At 40.4% G+C, this 24,654-nt stretch overlaps 1 protein-coding gene across 2 annotated transcripts in view; it reads right to left on the bottom strand.

Annotated features, from left to right (window-relative positions):
- The window catches only part of LOC115371083 (sodium/potassium/calcium exchanger 3), a 36,223-nt gene extending 18,569 nt beyond the window's left edge, over window positions 1–17,654 (bottom strand). For both annotated transcript variants that reach the window (XM_030068206.1, XM_030068207.1), the window contains exons 1-8: window positions 17,136–17,654; window positions 11,173–11,283; window positions 2,743–2,819; window positions 2,454–2,528; window positions 2,183–2,267; window positions 1,049–1,152; window positions 437–511; window positions 290–315 (exon numbers count right to left, since the gene is read on the bottom strand). In XM_030068206.1, the coding sequence (XP_029924066.1) occupies window positions 290–315; window positions 437–511; window positions 1,049–1,152; window positions 2,183–2,267; window positions 2,454–2,528; window positions 2,743–2,819; window positions 11,173–11,283; window positions 17,136–17,238 (656 nt within the window). In that variant the 5' untranslated portion in view covers window positions 17,239–17,654. The remainder of the gene's footprint in view (window positions 1–289; window positions 316–436; window positions 512–1,048; window positions 1,153–2,182; window positions 2,268–2,453; window positions 2,529–2,742; window positions 2,820–11,172; window positions 11,284–17,135) is intronic.
- Between the last annotated feature and the right edge of the window lie 7,000 nt (window positions 17,655–24,654).

Below are 24,654 nucleotides of genomic sequence, written 5' to 3'. Positions count from 1 at the left end.
TCTTTACCTTATATTTATCTTGCTTTTTGTGAGGCTATATCAATTTTGTTCATGTTATACCACTACTCCTCTAATCTAATTCAATGCAAAAAGTTCAAGGCTTTCACACATGGATAAATCTAATCTAATCTGGGTTGGACAGTCAGCATCTGAGAAACAAACACCTTCTGTAAAGTATAGGCCTTAAATCTTTTTCACATGCTGTGATATGGTGTTTCTACAATATGACAATATTCATATAAAGTTTTGAGACACAAATATGCACATAATTCATTGTATCTGGACTCACCAGACAACTCTGGCATCATAGATGACCTAGAGAGAGAGAGAGGGAGAGAATGAATTAGCTTCTTTACAACGCAGCACCATCAGTGTCAAGCTGTACAGGGTAACGACACAGATCTGACTGATTATACTGATGAGATGCAAATCTCACCAGGATGAGCGTGAGCACTGCGAGGATGTAGTAGGTTGAATCTCTGAACAGGGACCACCAGGTCAGAGCCACAGTCTGCAGAGGAGAGAGGATACATGGTGATTCAGGGTGTACTCAGTGTGTGCCAGCAGGGCTACAACGATAAGGATGGCGGTAAGCAAATTATCACCGCTAAGCCCCCTCCCCCACCAAACCACCAAGTGACTCAGAACCAAAGTACACCTTTGGGCTGTGGGTTTTCGGGTCTTTGAACATGCTGGTCTTGTCACATGTCACTCCAACCTTCCATTCCGGAGACAATGGCTATCTCAAATTCACTTTTGGTACATATCTCCAGAACTGAACCTCCTAGTGACTCAAAACCGAAGTCTCTGAACGTGCTGGTCTCGGTCCTGTGTTTCTACGACCTTTCAGTCCAGAGATATAAACTTTTCACAAATTAAAAAAAAGTCCAAAAATCCTAACCCTGACCCTAACCCATAAAAAATGTGAAGGTGACGGTAATGAGCTCAACCTCATGGTGGGTATCATATAACCATGGCATTGCATTAATGCAGTAATCGTCACAGCCCTACATGTAAGACGTTGGTGAAGGTTTAGAGAGTTTTCTACCTGGCCTGCAAAGATCCCACTCAGGCCAATGATGACAAGGATGTTGAAGACAGCAGAGCCCACAATTGTGCCGACTCCGACATCTCCTTTGGTGACAAAAACACCTGAGAGTCCGATTGAGGAGGGGTGGGGATGGAGGGGAACACACACAGAGCACAGAGAAAGGGAAGAAAGTCAAAAAACCAAATGTGTTATTTTTTGCTTTGAAGGATTTGCAGGACTGTAGCTGCAGGATCTGGTTTTGTTTGGGTTCAGATTAGATGAAATCCCTGCAGTCTGTCACTTGCTATCCTCTGCTTCTATGGGCTGATCTCATGTTGCCTCACACACACACACACACACACACACAGATAAAGCGTAAGAGTTACTGCCTGAGAAAAACAATTCCAAAGTGACTGTACATGCCCAGATATGCATTTTGAACATTCAGTGACGCCACAAACCACTAGTTTTGAACTTCCCATTAGAAAACAAACAAACAAACAAAAAAAAATGTATGGTGGTCAACCGAAATACAAACCTGTTTTTCTTTGCCACTGGAAAGTTTACCTTTTGAGGATATGAGGTTTTTCACCTGACAAAAGAGATTTGTTCTTCCTTGTTTTTGTCTGCTTATTTTCTCTTTATGTGTTTTATTTTTCTTTGGGCTCTATGTAAAGCAATTTATGACAACCCTGTGTTAAAGGTACTTTAAAAATAAATTTGTCTTGGCCACAGTTTAATGGTTTGACAGCACTTCCTCAGTCTCAAACTGGGTGATGTTTTTCAAACCAACGCCTGGCAGTACAATATATGGCATCAAAATATTGGTTTAAGAGATAATTTGAGGCTGAAACGAGTTTATTTACATTGTGGAACACTGATAAAAACCCAGAGTGTATTTTGAGTTTTCCAGTGAAAGTAAAAGAGGTCACGAATGCTTGAGAAAACACCTAAAAATAGTATCTGCAAAGAAATTCTGCACATGGCCTTCAAGTGGGCGTTTGCTGTCATCTGCTGGATGATGCTGGCACTGCATGGTTGGGAGGACGACCAGGCATTATGTCCTCTTCAACAATGACAACCAGTGGAAACTGAGACTGACATAGCCGCGACTCTGACATTAAAAAGGTCCAGATTCACTGAACTACTGACCAATGAGAGAGGTGAAAAGCTCTGGAGCCGAGCTCCCGGCAGCCATGAATGTCGCCCCTGCCACGTCTTCACTGAGCTGCAGGTTCTGTGAGAGAAAGAGAGAGAGAGAGAGAGAGAGAGAGAGAGAGAGAGAGAGAGGGAAAGATGGGATTTAAATGAAGAAAACGAAGAGCCAAGTTGCTGAAGTGCCTCAAGCTCATGTGATCCTTAGCAGTTTCACAGTAAAGAGTTGATAATAAAATCTATGTTTAGTGATCGCTGTTTCTCTCACCTCAGATATTTTTTCAAGGGAAGGGACAAAGTAGTCGTCACAGACGATGGCCAGAGCATAGAACATATAGACCGCCTGGGAAGTGCAATCACACACAGAGAGAAAAACAAAGACACAGATATACCCCCTCCAATAAATCATCACACAGGCCTGAGTTTGAATATCCAGTAATACACAATTTCTGATTTTATAGTGATACCAGATCTCAGACTGATGAGTCCAGGACGTTTAATGAACAAAAAAGAGGAATAGTTTTGCAGGTTTTCTGTGCTGAAAGTGAAATACTCACACACAGCACATGTAGAAACACAGCCCCCCTCTGCCTCTGCTCCTTGTTAAAGATGTCCTGTGGAAACTCATGGATAGCTGGGGAGGGAGGAGAGATATGAGTAAAGGTATGTAAAACATAATTATAATCCCCTGAGACAATAAAGCTTTATTTTAGCACATCTGGTGGACATTTGCTCAATTAAAAAATATACATATATATTTTTATTACAAAGTAGATATTCTAATCCCATTAACACAGTTATACTTGTGTCACTTACTTGATACATCTTTTTTTTTTTTTTTACCAGTTTCAGTATATAACAATGTCATGTTCTGGTTTAATAATGCACACTCACAAAACTCTGCATTAGGACATTACCATACATTCATAACCATATTTCACAGGCTCTATCATTTCCTTTCTTTACAGCTAAACATTTCAGAATCAATACAAATATCTACAGTGTGGAACCGTATGGGCAATACATTTCAGACACCATTATAATAGGCATGGTGCAGTTTAATGATGGTTACCTACAAACAAACAGCTTGAACTGCTTCTTACAAGCAGTGAGACTCTGGACGCACAGCGTGTCCAGACCAAGCACTGGGTACTGAGGCAGGAAATGAGGTGGAAGTAGATGAGGCAGCTGCTTCCTGTCATTCCTCGGGTGTAAGGGGAAACAAAACTGATAATGAGGGCTTAGCTCCCCTGACATGACAAAAGGAAGCCTAGAGAGTGCAGTGCAGCTCCAATTTACAACTCTGCACCGGGCAGAATGAATTTAAACTACTGGGGAGCGTAAAGCTATTAATAGCTCTGCTGCTGTGCGAGACAACACTGGGTCGACAGGCGCACAATAAGCACGCTGCACCCATCACGACACACGCCGCAAAGAAACTGAACAACAGACTGTGTGGATTAAGAGAATGCCCCTTGTGAGCTGGGATATTAGATTTTGATCCTTGACATTTCAGCGTCAAACCCAGAGGAAAGTCAGAGGCCATATGGTCCCAAGGAGGGGAAGATGACGGGCTGAGCTTGGCCATGTTCGACTAGAATATGTAAATGTTTGTGCACGAGTGTTTACACATTTGTGTGCAAGTGCAGAACTGCCTGTCTGCATGTTTAATATGCCATAAAGTGCATGGTGTATGTCTTCCCATTATCAAGGCCCAGAGTCTCGGTGGGTTTTGGAGGGTTTTGCGGGAGGATCTGTACATCTCTCTTCAGTTGAGGACTGGGGGGGAAAGCCCATTTTCTTCTCATGCCAGCTATTATTGTAGGGCAGGACTCGTCCAGTAAATAATCAGGGCTCAGCATGTAAACTTTCTGTCATCTTATCACATGGAAGAGGGAGCTGGAATCTGAAACTGCACTGTATGCCTCTGCTCAGCTCTAGTTGGACATCTGCGTTGTCTCTATTTCTATTTCCACTTCCACTTTATCCCTTTATCCTTTCTCCACATCCTGCCTAAAAGACATTTCTGCCTCGCAACAAAAGTCTCAGGTGAAGCCGTCTGTGGAAATGTGGAGCTGCAGCGTGTACCTCAGATGGACGCTTGCAGGAGTTGCTCTGGTGACGGCAGTTGCCATGGCGACCCTCTCCCTGGGGGCAGCATTTTTTTTTTTTTTTTTTTTTGATGGGTGGCAGTAGGAAGCCAAAGGCAAGGCAATTGCGTGAACAGTGAGAAAGGGGGAGGTGAATATGTGTTTCCCATGGTTTGGGTTCATGAAAAATGAAAAAAGAGAAGTGACAGCAGCTCTGGAGCGTAATGTCTAAAAATATTTATTTTTCCTTACAAACCCTCAGGAGAGGACTGAGAGAGCAATGGAGAGGGAAGGAAGACAGAAAGAGAGAGGGTGAGAGAGAGGGAGAAACACAGAGAGAGAGAGAGAGAGAGAGAGAGAGAGAGAGAGAGAGAGAGAGAGAGAGAGAGAGAGAGAGAAAGATAGAGAGAGAAAGAGAAAGAGAGGGAGAGAGAGAGTTTACTGAAGGGTGCTGGACAGGAATTCACTTGGCCCAGACTCTCACCAAGCTCATGCCATGGTTGCACAACACAAGACCACAAACTGCAAAGGCGCCTGGTTTCGAGATGATCACATATCTGCAACTGGCTTCCCAAATCTGGCACTGGAGCCAGATGTACAATTAGCTTGATGAAATCAAAAAAAAAAAAAAAAAAAAAAAAAAATTAAGCAGAGCTCTCTGTCTAAGTCTTCATGTCAGCCTGGCTGTGCAGAGGCTCCGCCCCCCGCAGTGTTCACCATGCTCCACCATGTCCTAATGTCATATCTTTCTGTGCGTGACCTCTTCTTGCTGCAGTTTCCATCACAAACTTCAAAATTTTTGTCTGCCTGAGTCACTTCTGCCTAACTTTGTTTGTCTTCACAGCTATTCACAGATTTTTGTTTCACTTCTACACAAACCTCTTGAAGAGTAAACACCAAACCTAAATCTGCGTAAATCCTGATCACCACCTGTGAGGTGACGATACCTGACACCACAGATCAGCCAAAAGCAGATGGTAGATGAAACGAGAGGCATGCGTTTTAACAGAAGACGTCAGGTTTTACACAGGTTTGGGTTTGAAGGAAAAATTCAATCTAAAATACATGAGCACTGTTTAAAAGCAGGGACTGGCGATTTACACGTGATGCACATAGAGAGCAGCTGCAGCTACAATAGAGCGTCACAGGCGACAGAACTGATGTCTCAGGCCTGATACTGCAACCTGACAGTGAATGCCTCTGTTTTGAATTGTTGTATTTTCCGCCCTAACAGCATCGTAAATGTGCTGAGAATATTGTTCAGTGACATAATTGGATTAAAATTGGCAGTTACAGCAGCCACAAATCTGCAATATTCTTGTTTTTTTTGGTTCGTCCCTTTTTTTCCCCTGACCTTAGCGACATTTTTGGTGATAAGCCTTCATTGCTTTGGTGTTTTGCACTCAAAGTAGGCACTGTCCCAACAAACTGCAAAAAAATAAAGACACTCTAGTGCAGACCACAACTTTTTATAGTTCTTCTAGATTTTTTACAATATTTCATGAATTGGCCATACATTGCATCACTATTGTGAGGTATCAATCAGCAAGAGAAAGGAGAAAAGTTGACATTTAGTCATATGAAAATAGCTGCAGATTATTTTTTGTGCAGCAAGGAGCCACCTACTCATTGTGCAGATCGCTGCTGTCACACTACAACATCCTTGGTTGGCAAAACCGTAAAAAGTTGCCTATTCTGATTATGTTTAAGGTGTAAACTGCCCAAGTGGACAGAGGAGGGTATTAGCGAGAGTGTGTACATGGCATACACTGCAAATAAACAGTAAACATCCATATCCAAACCATGCAGATGCATCCAATCTTCCATATTTGGAAAGACTGAAGAACATACACCCCTGGCAGCCATGTTGGAGATGCATACCTCTTGGTGACAAAAGCTGATTGCATTTCTAAGCTACTGCTGTGTCTGCATTTCTGCAGTAGTTTAGAAATGAAGCAGAAAATGGTTGATCATTACACCACAGACACATCTGATTGTTTTTCTGTTGGCTGTCAGCTAACCACAGTGTCTCCTCAGTTATCTTCACTGTCTTGTTGGAAATGCATTGCCTTCAATCTGAGATGCCTTGTATCTATTGGCTTGTAGTTACTATAGCCTTATTATGTTGCAAACACCCAACCCACTCACCACATTGCTGGCTAAAGGTCTGCTTTTAAAGGGTCTATAAATTTCATGTAGGTGCCAAATTCACATTCTGTCCCTCTCCATGAAAACATAATGCATCACCAGGCATTCACACTGTCTAATTCAGGTAAATATAACAAGTTACTGAAGCTCTGGGGAAGCCTTCACCTGGTGAGTCAGCTGTGAAGTTACATGCCAAGCGACAAGCTGAACTACAGCACTGTGTGAAAACTAGAGGAGATGTGGAAGGACTTCATCGAAGGCTGAATTAAAGCTCAATAAATGAGACACTTTTAGCAGACAAAGCCACTTTGGTGTGTCATTTTCACCAAAATAAATGAGCTATGTGAGTTTTTTTTTTCATTTTCAAATGCACTTGAAGCTTTAAAGGCAGTCATAAATCATCAAAATGGCAACCCAATTTTGTGGGTGGTGATGGGAAAATGATATAAATGACTGATGAAATGATGAGATGATGAAACAATTCTATGTGTTGACTCATATCAAACCAAGGAAGGTGTAAATGAGCGCAGGGAGCCCTTTTTACCCGAATCCATTTGTTTTCAGTCTATTAGCTAGATGGGATATTTCTAACATGCATTGGCAATTAGCTATAAAACACTGGTCTCATATCTGGAAGCAAATGCGTAATTACACTGTTCAAACAGGCAGCGAGGGATTAACACGATGACAATTTATTTTTATGTAATTTCAATCACATAATTCCACTTAATTATGAAGAATAACAATTTTAGCCTGGTAATCAAGGCGGCAAATGGGGCATGAAAACGACTTGAGGAAAAGGGGCACTGCAGTTATTTTAATGTTGTCTTTGGTTGTATTTCACTTTATTTATATTCTGTTATGTTCACTGTGCAGTGTATAGTCTCTAAAACAAATGCCAATGTCAGATGTCAGATGCAAGGATCTTTTGTATTATTTGCAGAGGCGAGTTTATTAAATCCTCTGCAGGAGATCCACGCATCTTAAGGGCAGTAATATGTGCCATACTAAGTAAATTCTTGAGAAGTGAATTCCCCACTCCATGAAAGCGCTGATGGCGGAGCTGATCTCTCTGTTTGAGTCAGTCTGCTGCAGGGGACTTCACAGTGTAACTGAATGACAGGCACTGGGAAGCAGAGAGTAATGTTATTGATGAGAAAGCCTGTGGGGAGTCTCGGCGTCAAGCTGAGCTATTGATTGGAACACAGAGTCAAGTAGCATCATGCACCAACAAATACAGCACCGTTACATCGGGCACACACACACACACACACACACACCGACCACTGCAACAAGCCTGCATTTTTCATGAGGAATCAAAAAAATAAATATTTCATCCAGGTGAGTAATGTAAATTCAATTATGCATTTCTTCTTTGATTCACTTTCCTTTGAGGCAGTTTCAATATGATGAAACGACAGCAGAGCTTAAAACCACGTCAAACACCCTGGCAGGGAGCAGAAGTGTCAACAAAAGCAGTACACATCACATTGTGCGGTGCTGGAAAATCTGCTGGGGGTACGGCTTTATCTCTCAGCCTAATCATACAGCACCATCCATCATAGTCCACACACCTGCTTGGCTGGTGAGGAAATGGCCTGCAATCAGGGGAAAAACAACAAATGTCCTCTCCATGATGAAGATCAAGACTGTAAAGAGGGTTTTTATGATATACCTCACACAAAGCTGTTTGTACCGCAAACGTACTTAACCTCTGTCCTCTGTGCTTCAAAAGTCGTGTCAAAATTGTACGAGAGGTGCGTGCCTTCGCCAAAAAAGCAAGTGGAGTGAGCAAGAGCCAATAATATTCTGCATCATTTTCCAAAATTTCAAGCAGACGACTACTCCCATGAATAATGACCGTATAAAACCGCTATTTGCTTTGAGTGACATGCGCAATATTCCTCCCCTGATAAAAGTCTTTGGACCATTTGAAAATAAATTCTGTTAGAATATGTGCCAGCTTCTCCTTCTCAATACGCTCCCAATAAAACATGAAAATATGGCTATGGAAAAATATTATTCTCAGCTGACAGTTGCGTGCCAGAATAAACAGCACAACATGCCTCAACAACACACTCTGCGAGCCACTTACTCCATTTAAATCATTTAGATTCATTTTCCTCCACCCGCCTGCTCCCCACTGTCTATTTTTAGCTCTTTACTTTGCACTTTTAATGCTTGAAAGACAGAATTGTCTGGGTTTCAAAATTTAGCATTCAGTTGCTTAGCAACAATGGTCTCAAAGGCTTGTCAGCTGAAGGCAGATCACGCCGTCTCCATCTTGTTAACCAGCGGAGGGATGAAAAGAGAGGGAGAGAGCCTGGGGCTGGACGTTACTGTGCAATCCCCAAGATAATATTCCTCGAGGTCCAGGCGAGGCTTTTTAATCACACCACACGTTATGTAATCGCTGCCAGGCGGTCTGCTGCGGAGGGAGGAAGAGGGCGGCCATGAAGACGGAAAAGAGCATCCTGCCTAGTTCATCTCACCTGTGCACAAATCTAGCAGCTTTTGTTCCCTTATTTCACTCTAGTATATAACAGGGCTGCAAGCCATGAATCAATCAATTAATCTAGTTATTACTTTTTCAAATACTCTCTTACTCAATTTGTCAACAAATTATCAAAAAATAATTACAAATGCTCATCAGAGGTTAGCAGAACCTAAAACTATGATTGCTTCCTTAGCCTGACCAGCAGACGAAAAAGTATTAATTTTATAATAATATGAACAGAGAAAACTGGCATCTTAATGATCTTAGTCAACCTGGAATTAGCAAATAGTTTGGGCCTTTTTGCTTTTACTAAATGAATAAAAAGATGGATAATTGAAATGATCAACTAATTTTCTGTTGCTTGATAGCTACTTGTTTCAGCACTGGTGTTATGACCACGTCAAAGTATCTCCTGCCGGTGCACTTGTGTCTTTGCCAAAAATAACACGGGGGATCTGTTTGCAACCACTAAATCAAGAAGTGTTGAATGTGACTGAACGGTACATCTGGGATTCTGAGCGTCTCATGTGTGGGGAAACAAAACACATCACAGCTGGAGTGATCTCCCAGAAGAGGGCATGTTTTAGATCTCTGAGGTGTGACGCAACAGTGATGTGTCAATTTACAAGTGTAGCAGCATCACATCAGGTGGGCTCAGGAGTATCAGCAGCTGGAATTGTTTTATATTTAAAATAGTCGTTGGCTGCTCTCCTTCCTTTCCATCTTCCCGCAGCACAAACAAGCTTAGCCGGGTTATCCTGACCTTTGTCTTGTTATTCACATCCTCTGTCTGAAGAACTGTTGGTGTGTTATAAATAGAAATTTGTCAAATAAGATCAATCAATCAACCCGGAGAAACAAATCAGGGCCCTGGCTGACGATGAGTGCATGCTGTGCCTCTAAAATGAAAAGTGTGATTAAAGTGTGTTTTTGCTGTTCAGTTACCATGCAAAGTGATTTCAAAGCACACCTGGTATCACTGGCATAGAAATACAGCCATACTGTGCCAGTTCTTGGTGTGCATGCATAAATCTTTATTTTTTGTGTGCAAACAACGATGACTTGTAGCCAAGTCCATACAAATTAGCATGAACCAACATGAACTCATTCAATCGACAGAAAAAACAAGAAAAAAAAACATTCAATGTGTTGGTAAGTCTTCAAACTTAATGTTTTCTGATGAATTTGGCTATTTAAACTTGATCTGCATACATTTCAACTGGGCTGAATTTCTACATTTAAGCTCAAGCTACTTAGATACAAAGGACTGTGCAATTTAAACATACACCCAATCCAGTATTGAGAATCAGGACATAATATTTACTTATCATAAGTTACAAAATTGCAATGTGCCAATGAGGCATAACTTTAGATTTTTCCACATGCAACATTATTATTTAGCTCTTCTGTGGTATTTCCCCTTCCAAAATAATACGGAGGTTTCATTGCCAATCTGTAATTTTAATAGCAAAATAGCCAACTGTGATGAATGTGGCTCATGTGAACCAGCCAGCAAAAATGGACTTAGGAACCAAGCGGGGAGGTTTGGGAAGTCTCTGTCTTTGGTTGTTGACTGGCTGCTTCTCTTGGTAACAAATTCATATCAAAATTAGTTACAATACGCTCTCTAACTGTTCAGGGTGCAAACAAATGCAGGAACTCACTCACTGGCAGACAGCAGCCAGGCGTCTGCTACAGACAATGTCAACTTGGAAAATCTCTTATGTGCCTGAGCTTCACCCCAGCCATCTCCTCTGTGCTTACAGCTTGTCGATCTCCTCCAGTCTTTCACAGCACAAGCTTGACACAATCTGCAGACTCCTGATAACTACCACTGCTTAGTCCACATGACCTTTCAGTTCACCTGCAGGGGAGAGGCAGAGTTCCCTGGAACACTCCACCTTCCCTGACTACCCGCCTGCACCAAACACACACAGACATATAAACACACAGCAAAATGCAGCTATAAAAGTAGTCAGGCACTCCTGAAATTCAGGTTTGGAACCAGGCCACGTGTCTTCTGAATTGTAAATGGTCAGATGGAAAGCAGAGCGACGTCACTGCCCGTGTTTATAAAGCACGAGAAGACCATTTTGTCACTCAGCCAGATACTCTGCAGGATTTCTGCTCTTGTTGGCTCCAAGCAGACACTGCATGTATAGCAAGTATATCTGGGAGAGAGGGTCCATCCAGTTTGTCGATCTGTCAGGAGGGACTGAAGGCATCTGTAAAAGTGGAGAGGTTTGACTCACCTGCTCTGGGGTGACCCAGGGTCTGGTTGTCCGTCCCGTCCTGCAGCAGCCTGCGTGTCGAATGCAGCAGCCCTCCATTCATGCCTGGCTGAAACCCAGACGATTCTGTCTCTGTTACAAAACAACACCAGCGTCATTTCGATTTTCTCGTCCATTTACCGCACAGACAGACAGACACACTTAAAAGGGAAAACCAGTCAGTTTACAAATTTGTGTTTTACTCATATGACCTATGACGGTCAAACTTTGTCTTAAAATATAGACACCAGAAAACTAAGCCTCTGTTCTTTGACACAGTACAGCCTGAAGCTGTCAGCACTGGATAAAAAAGACTGTGGGAATTGATAGAACCTTAGACTGAACTTTAATAAACAAGTGAACTTTTTTTTTTATTATATTACCATTATAGGTTTTAAACCATCCTAGATCATCCTAGTATTCTCTCATACACCTTTTATAGCCATTACTTCTTTACATTGGGTTGTACATCAGTATAACTATGCATTTGGACAGGCATGACAGGCGCTTCTCAGTTGTTTCTTATCGGGGACAGCAGGGCAAACTCAAAAATACAGACCATGCTGCAGTCAGTTGTCCTAAGCCATCAGCACTGAAATCTTTATGGTGCACATTTAAGTTCTGCACTTCTTTCCTTGATAGCCAATCTTTGGGTGGGTTCCAGCTTTTTACTGCTTTATAAGGGCAGCCACAGAGAAACTGCCGAACAGAGAGATCTCTCTCACCATCTCTATCACAAAAAATATAGATATCCTCCACTGCCACCCACAGAGATCTATCCACTGAGAGCCAGGAAGGTAGCGGGGTGGCTATTACACTCCATATCACCCACTGTCCATTTATTTCTGAGGCAGCTCCGACTCGCCAGGCACCGTCGTATCCCTTTGTACAGCACAGTTCAATGAGCCCGCTTCACGAGAGCAGAGGTCTTCGCTGAGAGGAGACGTGGAGACTTTCATGTTAAGGCATCAAGAGGAGCTCGAGTCATATGAAATTCAAATGGGCCTCTGCAACAGATGGCTCTGCACCGTGATCACACTCAGAACACTGGGCAAACGGTCCAACCCCTAAACCACATCAGCTGTAGGTGGATACAACATTTATGTCTGCACGACCGCCCCTGACCTCTGCCCTTCTTACTGATGTTTGCTTGGAATTTTGTTGATCTAGGAATTTCAGCTTATTTTACTGTCGCATTAATTGTAAATCACTCTGGATTAGGGCTCGGTGATGTGGCTGAAAACAGTATTTTTTGGTACACAATAATGATATATATCATAAGGTTAATAACAATATGGATTTTTATACATACACCAACGATATCTAGGGATGCACAATGATATCTGCACTTAATAGATACCAGCTGACATCTGCTTTTAAATGAAATATCGGCATCGGCTCAAAATGAAAATTACTGCCGATATGTGAAATAGGTCATGTTTGCCCTGCTTGTGGCTGTTGTCAGGATTGCCTCTGGAAGAGCATCACCCAAGCCTGTTCGAGAAGGATGAATCATACAGTTTTACTTGAGAAAAAATGATGCCTAAAAATAAATATGGCATGTTTCACATTACCTAAGCTGAAGTGGTGTTCTCAGTTTGCCCAGTGAATGTGTACATTTTGAAAAGCACTGGATTTTATGTCTGTGCTTGCCAGTGGGCCTTCACAATAAGAGCAGGCATAATATGATAACTCCACTACACGAGAGACTTGATGTTTTATGCAATCAGGTGGGAAAAAAAAAAGTGCATGAATCGCTATCGGTAATTGGTCAAAAGAGTTGGAAAATATCTGCATATCACATATCTGCGTCAACATCATGCATCCCTAACAATAACTATATATATATATCGCAATATGACTCATGTATGAAAAATCATGCTAAACACTTGCCCAGACCTATCATATCATGCCCAGACATATCAATATCATGATATAAGACTAGGTATCATCTGGGATTTTTGTCATAATATCATGAGATGGCACAAGTGTTGTCTTTTACTGGTTTTAAAGACTAAGTCATAGTAAAGTGAGAGAATTTTCTGAACTTATCAGACTGTTCTAGCTGTTCTATTATTTGCCTTTACCTTCTTGGTCATTATATCTAAATTACTGATGACTGTTTATCAAAAATCTCTTGAAAATATCATGAAAGCACCAATGGTCATACCCACAATATGATTATAAAGGTCTTTATTTAAAGATATGGTGATATTTGATTTTGTCCATGTCGCCCAGACCTACTCTGAGAAAGAGTTTCAAATGCTTAAGCTGTAACAGGAAGAGGAGGGAGAGTAAGGACACAGAGGGTGCAAAAAAACAAATGGAAAAGTAGGTACAGAGGGAAGAGGAGCGTAAGAATGGTGTTGAAACATGAAATGTGGTGTTTGTATGGAAATACCTTAATCCTGCTGACAGACTCCTTAGCATAAACACCGTGGCTGAATGCGGAGCGGTGAGTGTACATGGTATGACATTCATCATCTCTCTCAATCAAAACAGCCTCTGAGAGTCTCTAAACTCAAGAACTGCAGCACCTACAGCCAAATGGCACTTTGGCATTTTTTAATTTGCAGCTTTGATCCACAAAAAGGTTGTGAGAAAATTCGGCAAGTTCTAGGGCAGTGGAACAGTTTAACACTAACAAGTTCATCTATTCACGTCATTTGCCCTACCTCGTGCTTATCACACACCAAAAGATTTAACTGTTACAAATCATTCAACACTACTTGAATTACAATTAGCTATGCAACTGAATTGTGACGGACATGTATTGGGCTAGAAACAGAGAAGTCATTATTTGGACATTACATAATATCCAAAGTTAAATCACCTGTTCCCCTCAGAAAATCAAACCAAAGCTTCCCCCTTCTTTAATCTAAATAGGACATTTGATTGTGTTAACCAAATGGCCTTGACAGTAATGCAAGTTCAGATGATGCTAGATTGCAATCCAAAGTAATAATAAATGGCTTTGATTGTGAAATCGGGGCAATGCAGCTGAACTTGGTTGTATCTGAAAACCCACTTCTTCAGATATTTGATTACAAACAACACTATTTTGAGGTACTTCAGAAGCACATTACTTTTGGTCCAGCAAAATATTCTATGAATAAATTTCTACATTTCTATGTAGATGACAGGTCGGTCCTGCAGACTTGGGCCTCATTTATAAAAGTGTGCATAAAAGGGCTGAATGTGCTGAAGAAAACAATAAAGAAAACGATTGAGATTACAGTGTTACGTAATCACCACGATAGATCCAATACATTCTATATGGCGGCAACATCATTTGCATAATGAAACGCCCCAAACCATATACGGTAAACAATATTCTCTTTACAAAGGCCATTCTAATTGTAATTGTCGCACATAAAAAAAGATCCTTACAGGCGGTGAGGTAGAAATACTTAAGTATATACATGAAACAGGGCAGTACCCAAATGGAAGCTCTGGAAGTGTTTTATCCACTAAAAAATAGATATAGTCTGAGAGCAGGTTATCATGGCTGTTAATGCAGCGTCACGCAGCTGATAAATGAGGCTGCAGGACCCCGCTGCTCTCCAGTCAGATCCTGATTGAACATTTAGTACCTGTGAAGCTCAAATAAGTTTGGAGCACAGATGAAGAGCTGCAGAAATGGTCACCTGCTGATTTGTAAAGTAAATGTGGACCACCGTGTAAATACCTGTGCATTAGGATGAATTGGAAATTCAGATACATCAATGAAAATCAGGTTATGATTATTTTAGAAGAGTGAAATCAGAGAGCAAAACATGTATCTATTTGTCTTGTTAATGTTCACCTGGGGTTTGGGTTGTGGTTTGATCTGAGTCTTTATCACAGGTGAGAATTTTTGCAGCCATTTCTAAATGGAGTCTGGTTGGTCATCTCCTCTTCCTCTCTCTGCCTTTTGTCCATCGGCACAGCTCTCCTTTGGTAACTTTCCTTTTTTAGGCCTGGCTATACAAGCACAGCTATCCAAGATGCTACATGTAAATTTTTCCCATTAATGTGAGAGTAACATCACTGTCGCCTTTACAAACAACAGACCAAATGCTCTGCCCTGTGCTTTTATTTGGTCAGAGTTGAGCAGCCTTGGTCCCTGTTCAAAAAACCTCTTCTGGCTGATGGCGCGCTTGTAATTGAAAGGTGAAATATAAATATTAATAACACGGCTCATTCAACAGGCCACTTTCCTGCAAAGGATGGCCTGCAATATCAAGATGAGATGAAAAACGTGACTCAAACACTCATTCATAGCTCTAGAAATGAACTTATATCTCATATTTGGCTATACAGAAATATGTTTTTGCTGCTTGAACCGCTGATTGGGGTCTCGGAGGGTAACACTTAATCAGCAAAGGTGAAGCGAGGATAATGAGCTGATGGATGGGGGTGATGCCTTAGATACACTGTTGCCAGACAACGACGCACTCAAGCTCATAACTCACATTAAATTCATGTATTAAATTGTTTCTGTCTTTGCCATATTTAATTTACCTTTAATTTATCTACAGAAGGCACATCGAGAACAGATCCCCTTAGCTCCAGTGACAGTCTGGAAACAGGTGATGGGAGAGCAGGAGGTGCGAGAGACAAATTTCAAACGAGGTGAAGGAAATGCCTCCACAAAAATACAGGCCTTAATATGCCAAATAATATATAGTATTTTTCCTTCTCTACTGTAGTTTTGCGATGTCAAATGGGTGTGATGTCTGCTGAATCTGTGATTATTTCCATAATAATATTAATAATCAACAAAAAAGACAAATTTGTGTCTGGATGAATAATCCATCAACTTCCTCTTTGTGAATAGAGTAAATGGTGGCAGTGCACAAAAGCTGGGATAAGGTTTAACATTACTGGTAGAAAGTACTGAATATAAATATTTACAGTAGTAATTTAGTCTGACATACAACACAGTTTGATACTTGAAGACACAGTCTTGCATTCAAAACAGGTCATAAACACTTGGATATGTATAAACAAAGAAACTAATGCACACAATGTGGAGACAGGACTTAGATTCTAACCTATATAACCTGCACAGCTATTTTCTAATTTCCTTACATTACCTTTAAGATGTAATTATAACAAAATGTGATGATTAGACTTTCTTTTAGACTACCTGGATAGGATTTTTAATGGTGAATGTAGGACCTGTGATTACAGATCCTAACATTGGTTAGGACAGCATAGAGAATTTGTGTTGGCTGCTCCCTCCAACACTGGTTACACACGCACGCACGCACGCACACACACACACACACACACACACACACACACACACACACACACACACAGAGTTATAGATATATATATATAGTTACAGAGTGAGAGCTGTTTAATACTATCACTATAATATTTCGGTGAAGACTTGACAATTTTGCTATGATATTTGTGTGGCATCCTTTTAAAATTTACTATAGGACCTGTACAGTCAACGCACACACACACACACACACACACACACACACACACACACACACACACACACACACACACACAAACAAGCAAAAATCAGTTCAGCCATTCTGTAATTTTCCGAGGTGTGTCTGCAATAATCAGCAGTGTTTTAAGCACTTGTTATCATCTTACCAAGGCTTACAGTTTTGTAGTGATATCTGTGTAATAAAATTTACTGCGGGACTTGTGCAATGCTTTTTTCCAAACATCCAAGCGCGCACGTTCAACCCCTATAATATTCCTATTCAGCCCCTAAAGGTGCCTACACTGTGCCTGTCATACTCAGCATAGAGTTTGGATTGACCTTTGGCTGTTTACAGTGACTTTTCCGGTGATATTTCTAAAGCAGACAGTGGTTTAAAAAAAGAAAGAAAGAAAAATGAGCCTGCTGTGGGATTACTATTGTTCTTATTCACACGTGCACGCACCCTCACGGTCGCGCGCGAACACATCATATGTCTATATTAAGGTCTCACCTGGTGCATGGATGACCTGCGCGAGCCAAATGACCGCGAGCAGCCCGACTCCGCAGCAGCAGAACCGCTGGAAGGGCCGCCGGCGCCTCGCTGGAGCTCTCATTCCTCCGTGGTCGCTCGCATATCCGTGAAAAACATCTGTTGCTCTGCTCTCTGACACTTGTTCCCCACTTTTTCAGCGCAAGCGGCTCTGACGGTGTCCGCCTCCCCTCCTTCCCACCCGCGCCGCGCCGCAGCCGCAACCAGCGACCCGCCTGCCAAGTTGCTGAACAGTGTCAAACCCCGGCCGGACCAGACAGCCCTGAAAACAAAACCAAAGAAGAAGAAGGAGAGGCAGTTGTGACTTGGGTTATTTCACGGTGTTAAAGCGCGCGGCGGTGTCCATGGCTCGAGCTCGCACTCAGCAGGTAAACGGGTCCAAAAGCTTCCCGCGTGCATTTCTAAAGAGTGAAAGGTCGACAGCGGATCCCACAGTGAGCTGCAGCTACAGGAGGCGACATGCTCTCTCTCTCTCTCTCTCTCTCTCTCTCTCTCTCTCTCTCTCTCTCTCTCTCTCTCTCTCTCTCTCTCTCTCTCTCTCTCTCAGTGCTTGCTCTCCTCTCTCTGGTGTCTTCTCCGGAGCGGCCAGCAGGCGGCGACACACCGAGGAGGGTCCATTCAGAGAGACTGAATTTAAAGGTGCATTATGACAGGTGTTTATTTACACCTGTCATAGTGCACCACCTGCTGCTATATAGGAAATTCATTGAATTACTCTGCTGTATCTCATTTTGTAATAAATAAATATGTTTTAAGCACTGTAAATCAAACAAAAGCATTTTTAAATAGTAAAAATGTATGTAAACAAAATTACTAGTCCACTGCTGTTGTAAACAACAATAGTGAACTGGTAATTTTTCAGTTTCCTTTGGACCCACTTTCCCTCCTGAGGATAGTTTGTTTATATTTTTAAAAAACAAGATGATGCATTTTATATACCATTTGATTTTTTTTTTTTTTTTTTTTTTTTTTTTTTTGCTTCCTTTAGTTTAAAAGTTATCTCTCAAAAGGCTCTTCCATTTTTTTTAAATATATATTTTATTATTATTTTATTTGTTTTGTGTACTTGTGGTGTGCATGTGTCCCCTCCCTGTGCCCAGACATGTAGTTAAAGCCCCCCTCCCCTGCTGCCATGAAAATCATGCCAGTAGGGTGACATGATTTGGCTTGTTACCTAAAACTTCCCACACTGATTCCAGTCACTATAATTGAGCAGCTTTTTGTGCACTTTGTATTTTTTTTTTTTTTTTTTTTTGGAGTATTTTCAAACTGAGAAATAGTATATTGATTAATTCCTACATTTTATATCACTCCCATTACAGAATGCAGGTTTTCAAAAGAAGAGACAAGTAAACCGGCTTTACTTTATTTTGTACACTTGATAGTGCAATTTCTTTTTTTCTATTAAAAGAATTATATAGTACATTGGGCTTTAATCTTTTTGGAGTTATATGGAAAAGATCACATGGACCTTTTCTGAGTGACTCTGAGAACATTTTAAATGACATACTACATAATTTCAGATTTTACTTACATCAGTACTTTTATTTCAATATCAGCAAAATGAGTAATTCTCCAAAGAAGCAATGATTCTACTTCCTTTTAGTCTTTTTCCACGTCTGCAAATCAACCTGCTTCAAGAATTTTTTTTAATCAAGTCACATTATCATGATGCTGGAGGGATTCAACATGTTTCCAGATGTTCCTTGTTTCAGGATTGTGAACTCATATCACTCTCCATTTGTAGATTTCTTTTTCACTTGTTCTGAGGAAAAAACAAGATTTAAAGACAGAACGTTTCTTTGGATATTTTTTTGCTGAGCTGTCCCTCCTGTGTTTCCCCTACTCTGTCTTGCTCTCCCATTTCCCGCTGTCAAACTAATAATACTGAAAGTGAGTGGACCGCCCACTCTCCATTTTGTGGAAAAAGAACATACACCACTGTTGTCATATGGAGACCTTCCAGAAACAGGGCAAAGACTGGGAAACGCTTGTGGACTGACACATTTTTAACCAGAATAACTTAAAGTGGGAAAAGCGGAAACAGCCTGGTACATTTCAGTAGGTAACTCCAGTAAGGATTACAAATTAAACTCCAAGGTTAAAAAGGCACTTCACTTTCGCCACGCTGTCTGGTGGGTTTGTCAATGAGTAGCTTGAAATCTCTACTTGCATTAGATGAAAGTACTAGAATACATAGAGATTTGTTCAAAGTGAAAGTATGGAGATTGGAAATACTGTAAAGTGCAGTAGCTCGTAGCCTGTATTTGTCCATCTCAAGTTATTAGAGTTCTTGAATAAAGAAAAAAAAAACTCATTTGCAGATATTTAATATTGATCAAGTAATCTGGTTTATGAATACTATTTTGGTTGAATTAATAACAGAAAGTGCAGGAGCTGTTTCCCCCAGCCACACACTCACAGCAGGCCTGCTTGTTTTGCATGGGACAACAATGGCCCAAGCATTTGAAAGGTAATACACAAGTGTGCATTAGGAGTCTAAACACACTGATACACACGCACGCGCGCGCACACACACACACACACACACACACACACACACACAGAGAGGACAGCACATGGCCGGTGTATTTACAGAACACGGATGAGTCAAACTGGCGTTAAGCCCTTGAGCTGTGCCTGACACATGGCCCTCAGTGAAGACTCAGGCCTGCGCTTCAACCCCAAATAAAGACATGGGCCCGTGCATTGTTGTCATCAAGCCTCCTGGAGGTGTCAGGGCAGGGAAGATAAAGAGCTTCTCTGCCGCTGGTGTTTAGGAAAGCTTTCCAGAGGACAGAGGCCTGGGAAATGTTTGTATGATGTTGTCGTGCTGTATTATGATGGTGGAGCGAGGCTTGGAAAACGGATTTCTGTTACCGCGTGCTGTAGATGGGAATTTGCATTCTAAGGTTTTTCCAAACAGTTTGGAGTTTGGGTTATCTCGCTCTGAATCTGTACGCATTACAGACTGGTTTTATCTTGTTTATCTTGGCACAGGAGCTGATGTGGACAGAGGCCCAGTCAAAGATGTTGTACAATACATTATCAAAGATTTGCTCGCTTTGTGGCATTAAAGTGACAGTACTAGGAGACCGTGTTACATGATTGTTGCATCCACATTGCCTTGACCCATAAAACCCATCAGCATTTAACTTTTGGTTGTTTAACATTTGGGCAAACGAGCAGATCAGCCAAGCAGCAATAACAATAATGCACTTTGTGTTTATGTGAGGATCAGAATGACGTTGTCAATGAAGTTTATCAGCGTTATGGTTAAGAAATCGTGTAATCATGAGTGTGTGATTATGATCTCAACTGTACTCAATCAGTGGAAATATGACTGAAATCAATGCAAACTTGCAAAAATCCCAAATTTTGACACTTGCTATTGTCACCGCAATTTAAAATAAGTTTGTTTTGTTGTCAATCTTGACCATTTTCACCAAGTAGTGTTTATATTGTAAATCTGATCAATTTTATATATAGAAAATGCGAACTAGTAACCTATCTATGTTGCAAACACAGTGCTGGCCAATGCCATAAAATGTAAATAATGTTAATTATGAGCTTTATTTGAAGGTCAAAAGACTTTAAAAATTAGATTTTGTCACTGAATAGCAAGTGTTCAAAAACCATTTCCAATCTGTTCAGTTCAGTATACAAATGATTGGCAAAGTGTTTGGCAGGTCCACTTAAGTTTACCCACCTTATACGTCTGACACAAATTCTGACACATTTTTTATTCATTGTGTAGATCATATAAAGTAAAATCAACCTGATGAGTTATATGATGGGATCATTTGACAGGAAAAACCATAAATGCCTTTCTATTTTAAACATTTGTGATTATTCTTTACATTTTGCCAACATTATATTTGTTAATGAATCTGTCAGTAATGAGCCAAATGTATTCTGAGTAGTATATTAGCCTACTCAGATGTATTTTGAGCAGACTACGATGTTTCATGACTTTTGAAGTGCATACTGATTTGACGTGATTTGAGAAAAAACAAATTTAGAATGCGGTGCAATTTGATTTTGTACAGACATAACTTGCTGGTTTTCATTCTAAGCATCTAATTAAAGAGAATTTTACACCTGGCATTTGTGCAGCCAAGAAGGATAAACAACCAGCAGGATCTCAGGTCTGGAGAGCAAGTATTGAAACCCATTAATATAAAAAATATACAGAATAAATTTAGGACTTTGAGAAGTTTCAAACTCCAGTGGCTTCTTGTTGGCTAAAGTGCAGATCATAGACTTAAAATTCTGTCATATGTCCTCTCTCCTGGCCTTTCCTGCCACTTTCCAATAATAAAACAGAAATGGCTTAAAATAATGCAAAAAACAAAAAAACAAAAACAAAAAAAAACTTCTATTCTTACTGCAAATCTGCTGATTTGTGTCAGGGAAATTAGGTTAGGTTGTCAAACAAATGAACAACTGGAAGTGAATAGGAAAAAACTGTGGTAGAAGTCCACTTGCATGTGGAGACGTCCGGTTGTTCAAAAGTTAAAGGTGATGCAGCAGACGGTGATGTACGCAGCAATTTCTGAACGAAAGCTTATACATGCAAACTTGTTGGTCACAGCTAATTAAGCTCATATGAGGATATTTTTGTAAAACAGTAGCGGTACATAACAAATGTTAAATGTGGCGGGGCTTCTCAACACCATGTTGTAAAGTGACATAACTTTCTGTGGGGTGACAAATATAAATATTTAGATTTGACCAATTACATAGTCACCATTTGATCAGTCAAGTGAATTTTGTATTTTTACTGCATTCCTTCTCATGTAATCATACTTTTTCTGCTCCTGCGCCACATTTAAAAGGTTGTCAGTCTATGTTTGAATTAGGCAGCACGTTTAACATGATCAGGTTTTGATTTTTGCTTATTGTACCATTAGTAAGCACCACTGTCTGTATTAACAATGATGTGAAAAATATTTAAAACTATCTGACATCATATCTCTGACAGAGTGAAGAATAGCCTACTTGTCAAAGCACATCAATTAAATGAATCTCTTCATACACATATATATCCTCTTCCTCAAAAGCCATACCAGTACCAAGTCATATTGCCCCAAGTGTACATCATAAAGTATCATTGTTGAAAAAATATTCTCATTCATGCTCAGATCAATCCCCTTGGCAGTTTAGCTCATTAAACCTGGTTAAAATACCTTAAGCATAGCCATTTCTATTTATAACAGCTACCAAAATATTTATTTCACCCGTCCCTTTCAGGAGATTGGCCATTTTATTATGCTAATTACTTATGTTATTTTAATTACACTATATGGTCATTTCTATACTATAATTAGAATGACTTTAAAGATTTTCAGACATAAACTCCATGATTTGTTAACCAGACTCCTGCTGGCTCCCATAGAGAAACCTACATCACGCAGCATGACTCTGGTTTAATCCCTCCTCAGGCAAGCAAAGCAGGGCATAAACAGTTCCTCCATAAGTTGCTCCAAAAAATGCCATGAATGCACTCCATGGAGAGGTTTAGAGTAAGTTGTTGCATTAATTGAAAGCCTTTTTCCCTGCAGCTGTTGTCACTTAACTGAGTTTTGCAAAGATAAGTTTACACGAGTTTCATCCGGTAAAACTGTGTCACAACTGCACTGCTGCATGCAAGTAAATGTGAACACCTGCAATGACCTGTGAGTTAGAGAACCATAGGGCATTTTATTTTATGGAGTATACTTTTGGAACAACTTATGGAGGAACCAGTTCAGACACTAGGGCTGTTTTGTTCTCTGTGGCTACTGACAGATCCGTTGGTGAGTGAATCATAAAAGTTTTGAAAGATCCTGAACTTTCACTCAGATTCAAGCTTCTGCTTTTCAGTGGAGTTGTTTTTCTTCCACAGATCAAAGACCTATGAACAATTACACCCACAATCATTCCTGCGCACTTTTAAAATCCTCCAGGTTTATCTGAATTTAGTCCATTTTTCACTTTGACAACAAAGAAATTATGTAACGTTGATGCTTTATTTTTGGAGAAGATACATATTTAGGGGCCCAATTTGAACTGTTGCAGATCAGATTAGGTCAGCCATGTTAAACATCAGGTAAGTTTGTGATAGGTAAATTATGGCTGATTCATCCCCTCGCTTCCCATTTACTTCATTAAGATGCATCCAGAAGTAGTTTTTGATCAATCTTTGTTGGATTTTTTTTTCAAACATATTCTAAAATTCTCTATATCTATACACCAAAATAATATCCCTTAGTGAGAGTGTATGTCATTCAACACATGCATTTCAATTTGAGCTTGATTTCAGTTTGAGTCATGTTAAGCACCTTTATCCTTTTAATTCACTTGTAAAAATCATGTGTTTGTTGGTTTGCTTCCTTTAACAGCTGGACGTACTGTTTGAGCCATATACCTCCATTAAACTTTTGATTAAAAAAAAAAAAAAAAAAAAAAAAAAAAAAAAAACACATCTAATTTTACCTACTTATTTTGGATACAATTGCTTGTCTTTTTACATAATGGATTAGAGACCACATCTTATTGAAGTTCCACGAAAATCCTATGACCTCTTTGAAAACCTCCACCTGTTTCGTCCGCTATCGCACCATTGAATGGACATAATCGCCCACACAGTGTTTGGGTTAGTTGGTCTCTACTGCAGCTTCTAGCAAGTCAGAAGGCTGTTGTCATCTATTCCCATCGTCAGTCACTCCTAACTACTCAAACTTTGACTGTAGCCACATTTAAAGTAGGCTAGGAAAAAGGTCATATTTAAGGTTAGGAACAGGTCTGTTGTGATGGTTAAGTTTACGAAAAGGTGATGGTTAATGTTAGGAGAGGGTCATTGTTAAGGTTAGGACACTCAACAGAACGTTCTGACCCATGAGACGCTGCAGTAGAGACCCACTAACCCTAACCTGTGGGATTGACCATGATAATGTCTGTTGAATGGTGTGCTAACAGTCAAATCGGGTGAAACCTCAGTCAGTGCAACCAAAGACAATGAAATGAGATCACTAAGCCGGGTTAACATACAATACATTTTCAGGTAGGCACAAAGTCAGAGAAATCAGCCTTCACATTACACCAGTGTGACCGGTCCAGTATGACCAGTATCTACCATCTGCTCAAGAGTTTCGCTCATTAAGGCGTACCCAATGGTGTTTAAGACCTTATTCATTGTCAGCGTCATGAGCTAGGAATGAAGCAGAGCTAGGAATGAAGCCGCTCAATACCAGAATTATTAATAACCGTAGTCACTTTAACCAAGAAATTCTATTTGCAAACAACATTGTTGAAATATTTTGTCTCGGTGGCTGTTGGTTTTCTACAAAAACAAAAAAACAAACAAAGAAAAACAAAAAATAGGTTATAACCAAACCCAAACCTTACCTTTTTTGCTCTATTTCACCTTTTTTTCATTGCTTCTCTAAAATTTTAACAGCTACAAGAAAATCCACATTTGCATGATTAATAAGTTACA

Source organism: Myripristis murdjan, chromosome 14, assembly GCF_902150065.1.
Source record: "Myripristis murdjan chromosome 14, fMyrMur1.1, whole genome shotgun sequence".
Taxonomy (NCBI): domain Eukaryota; kingdom Metazoa; phylum Chordata; class Actinopteri; order Holocentriformes; family Holocentridae; genus Myripristis; species Myripristis murdjan.
Note: the sequence above shows the minus strand (reverse complement) of the source record. Positions and strands in the feature narration are given on the sequence as shown.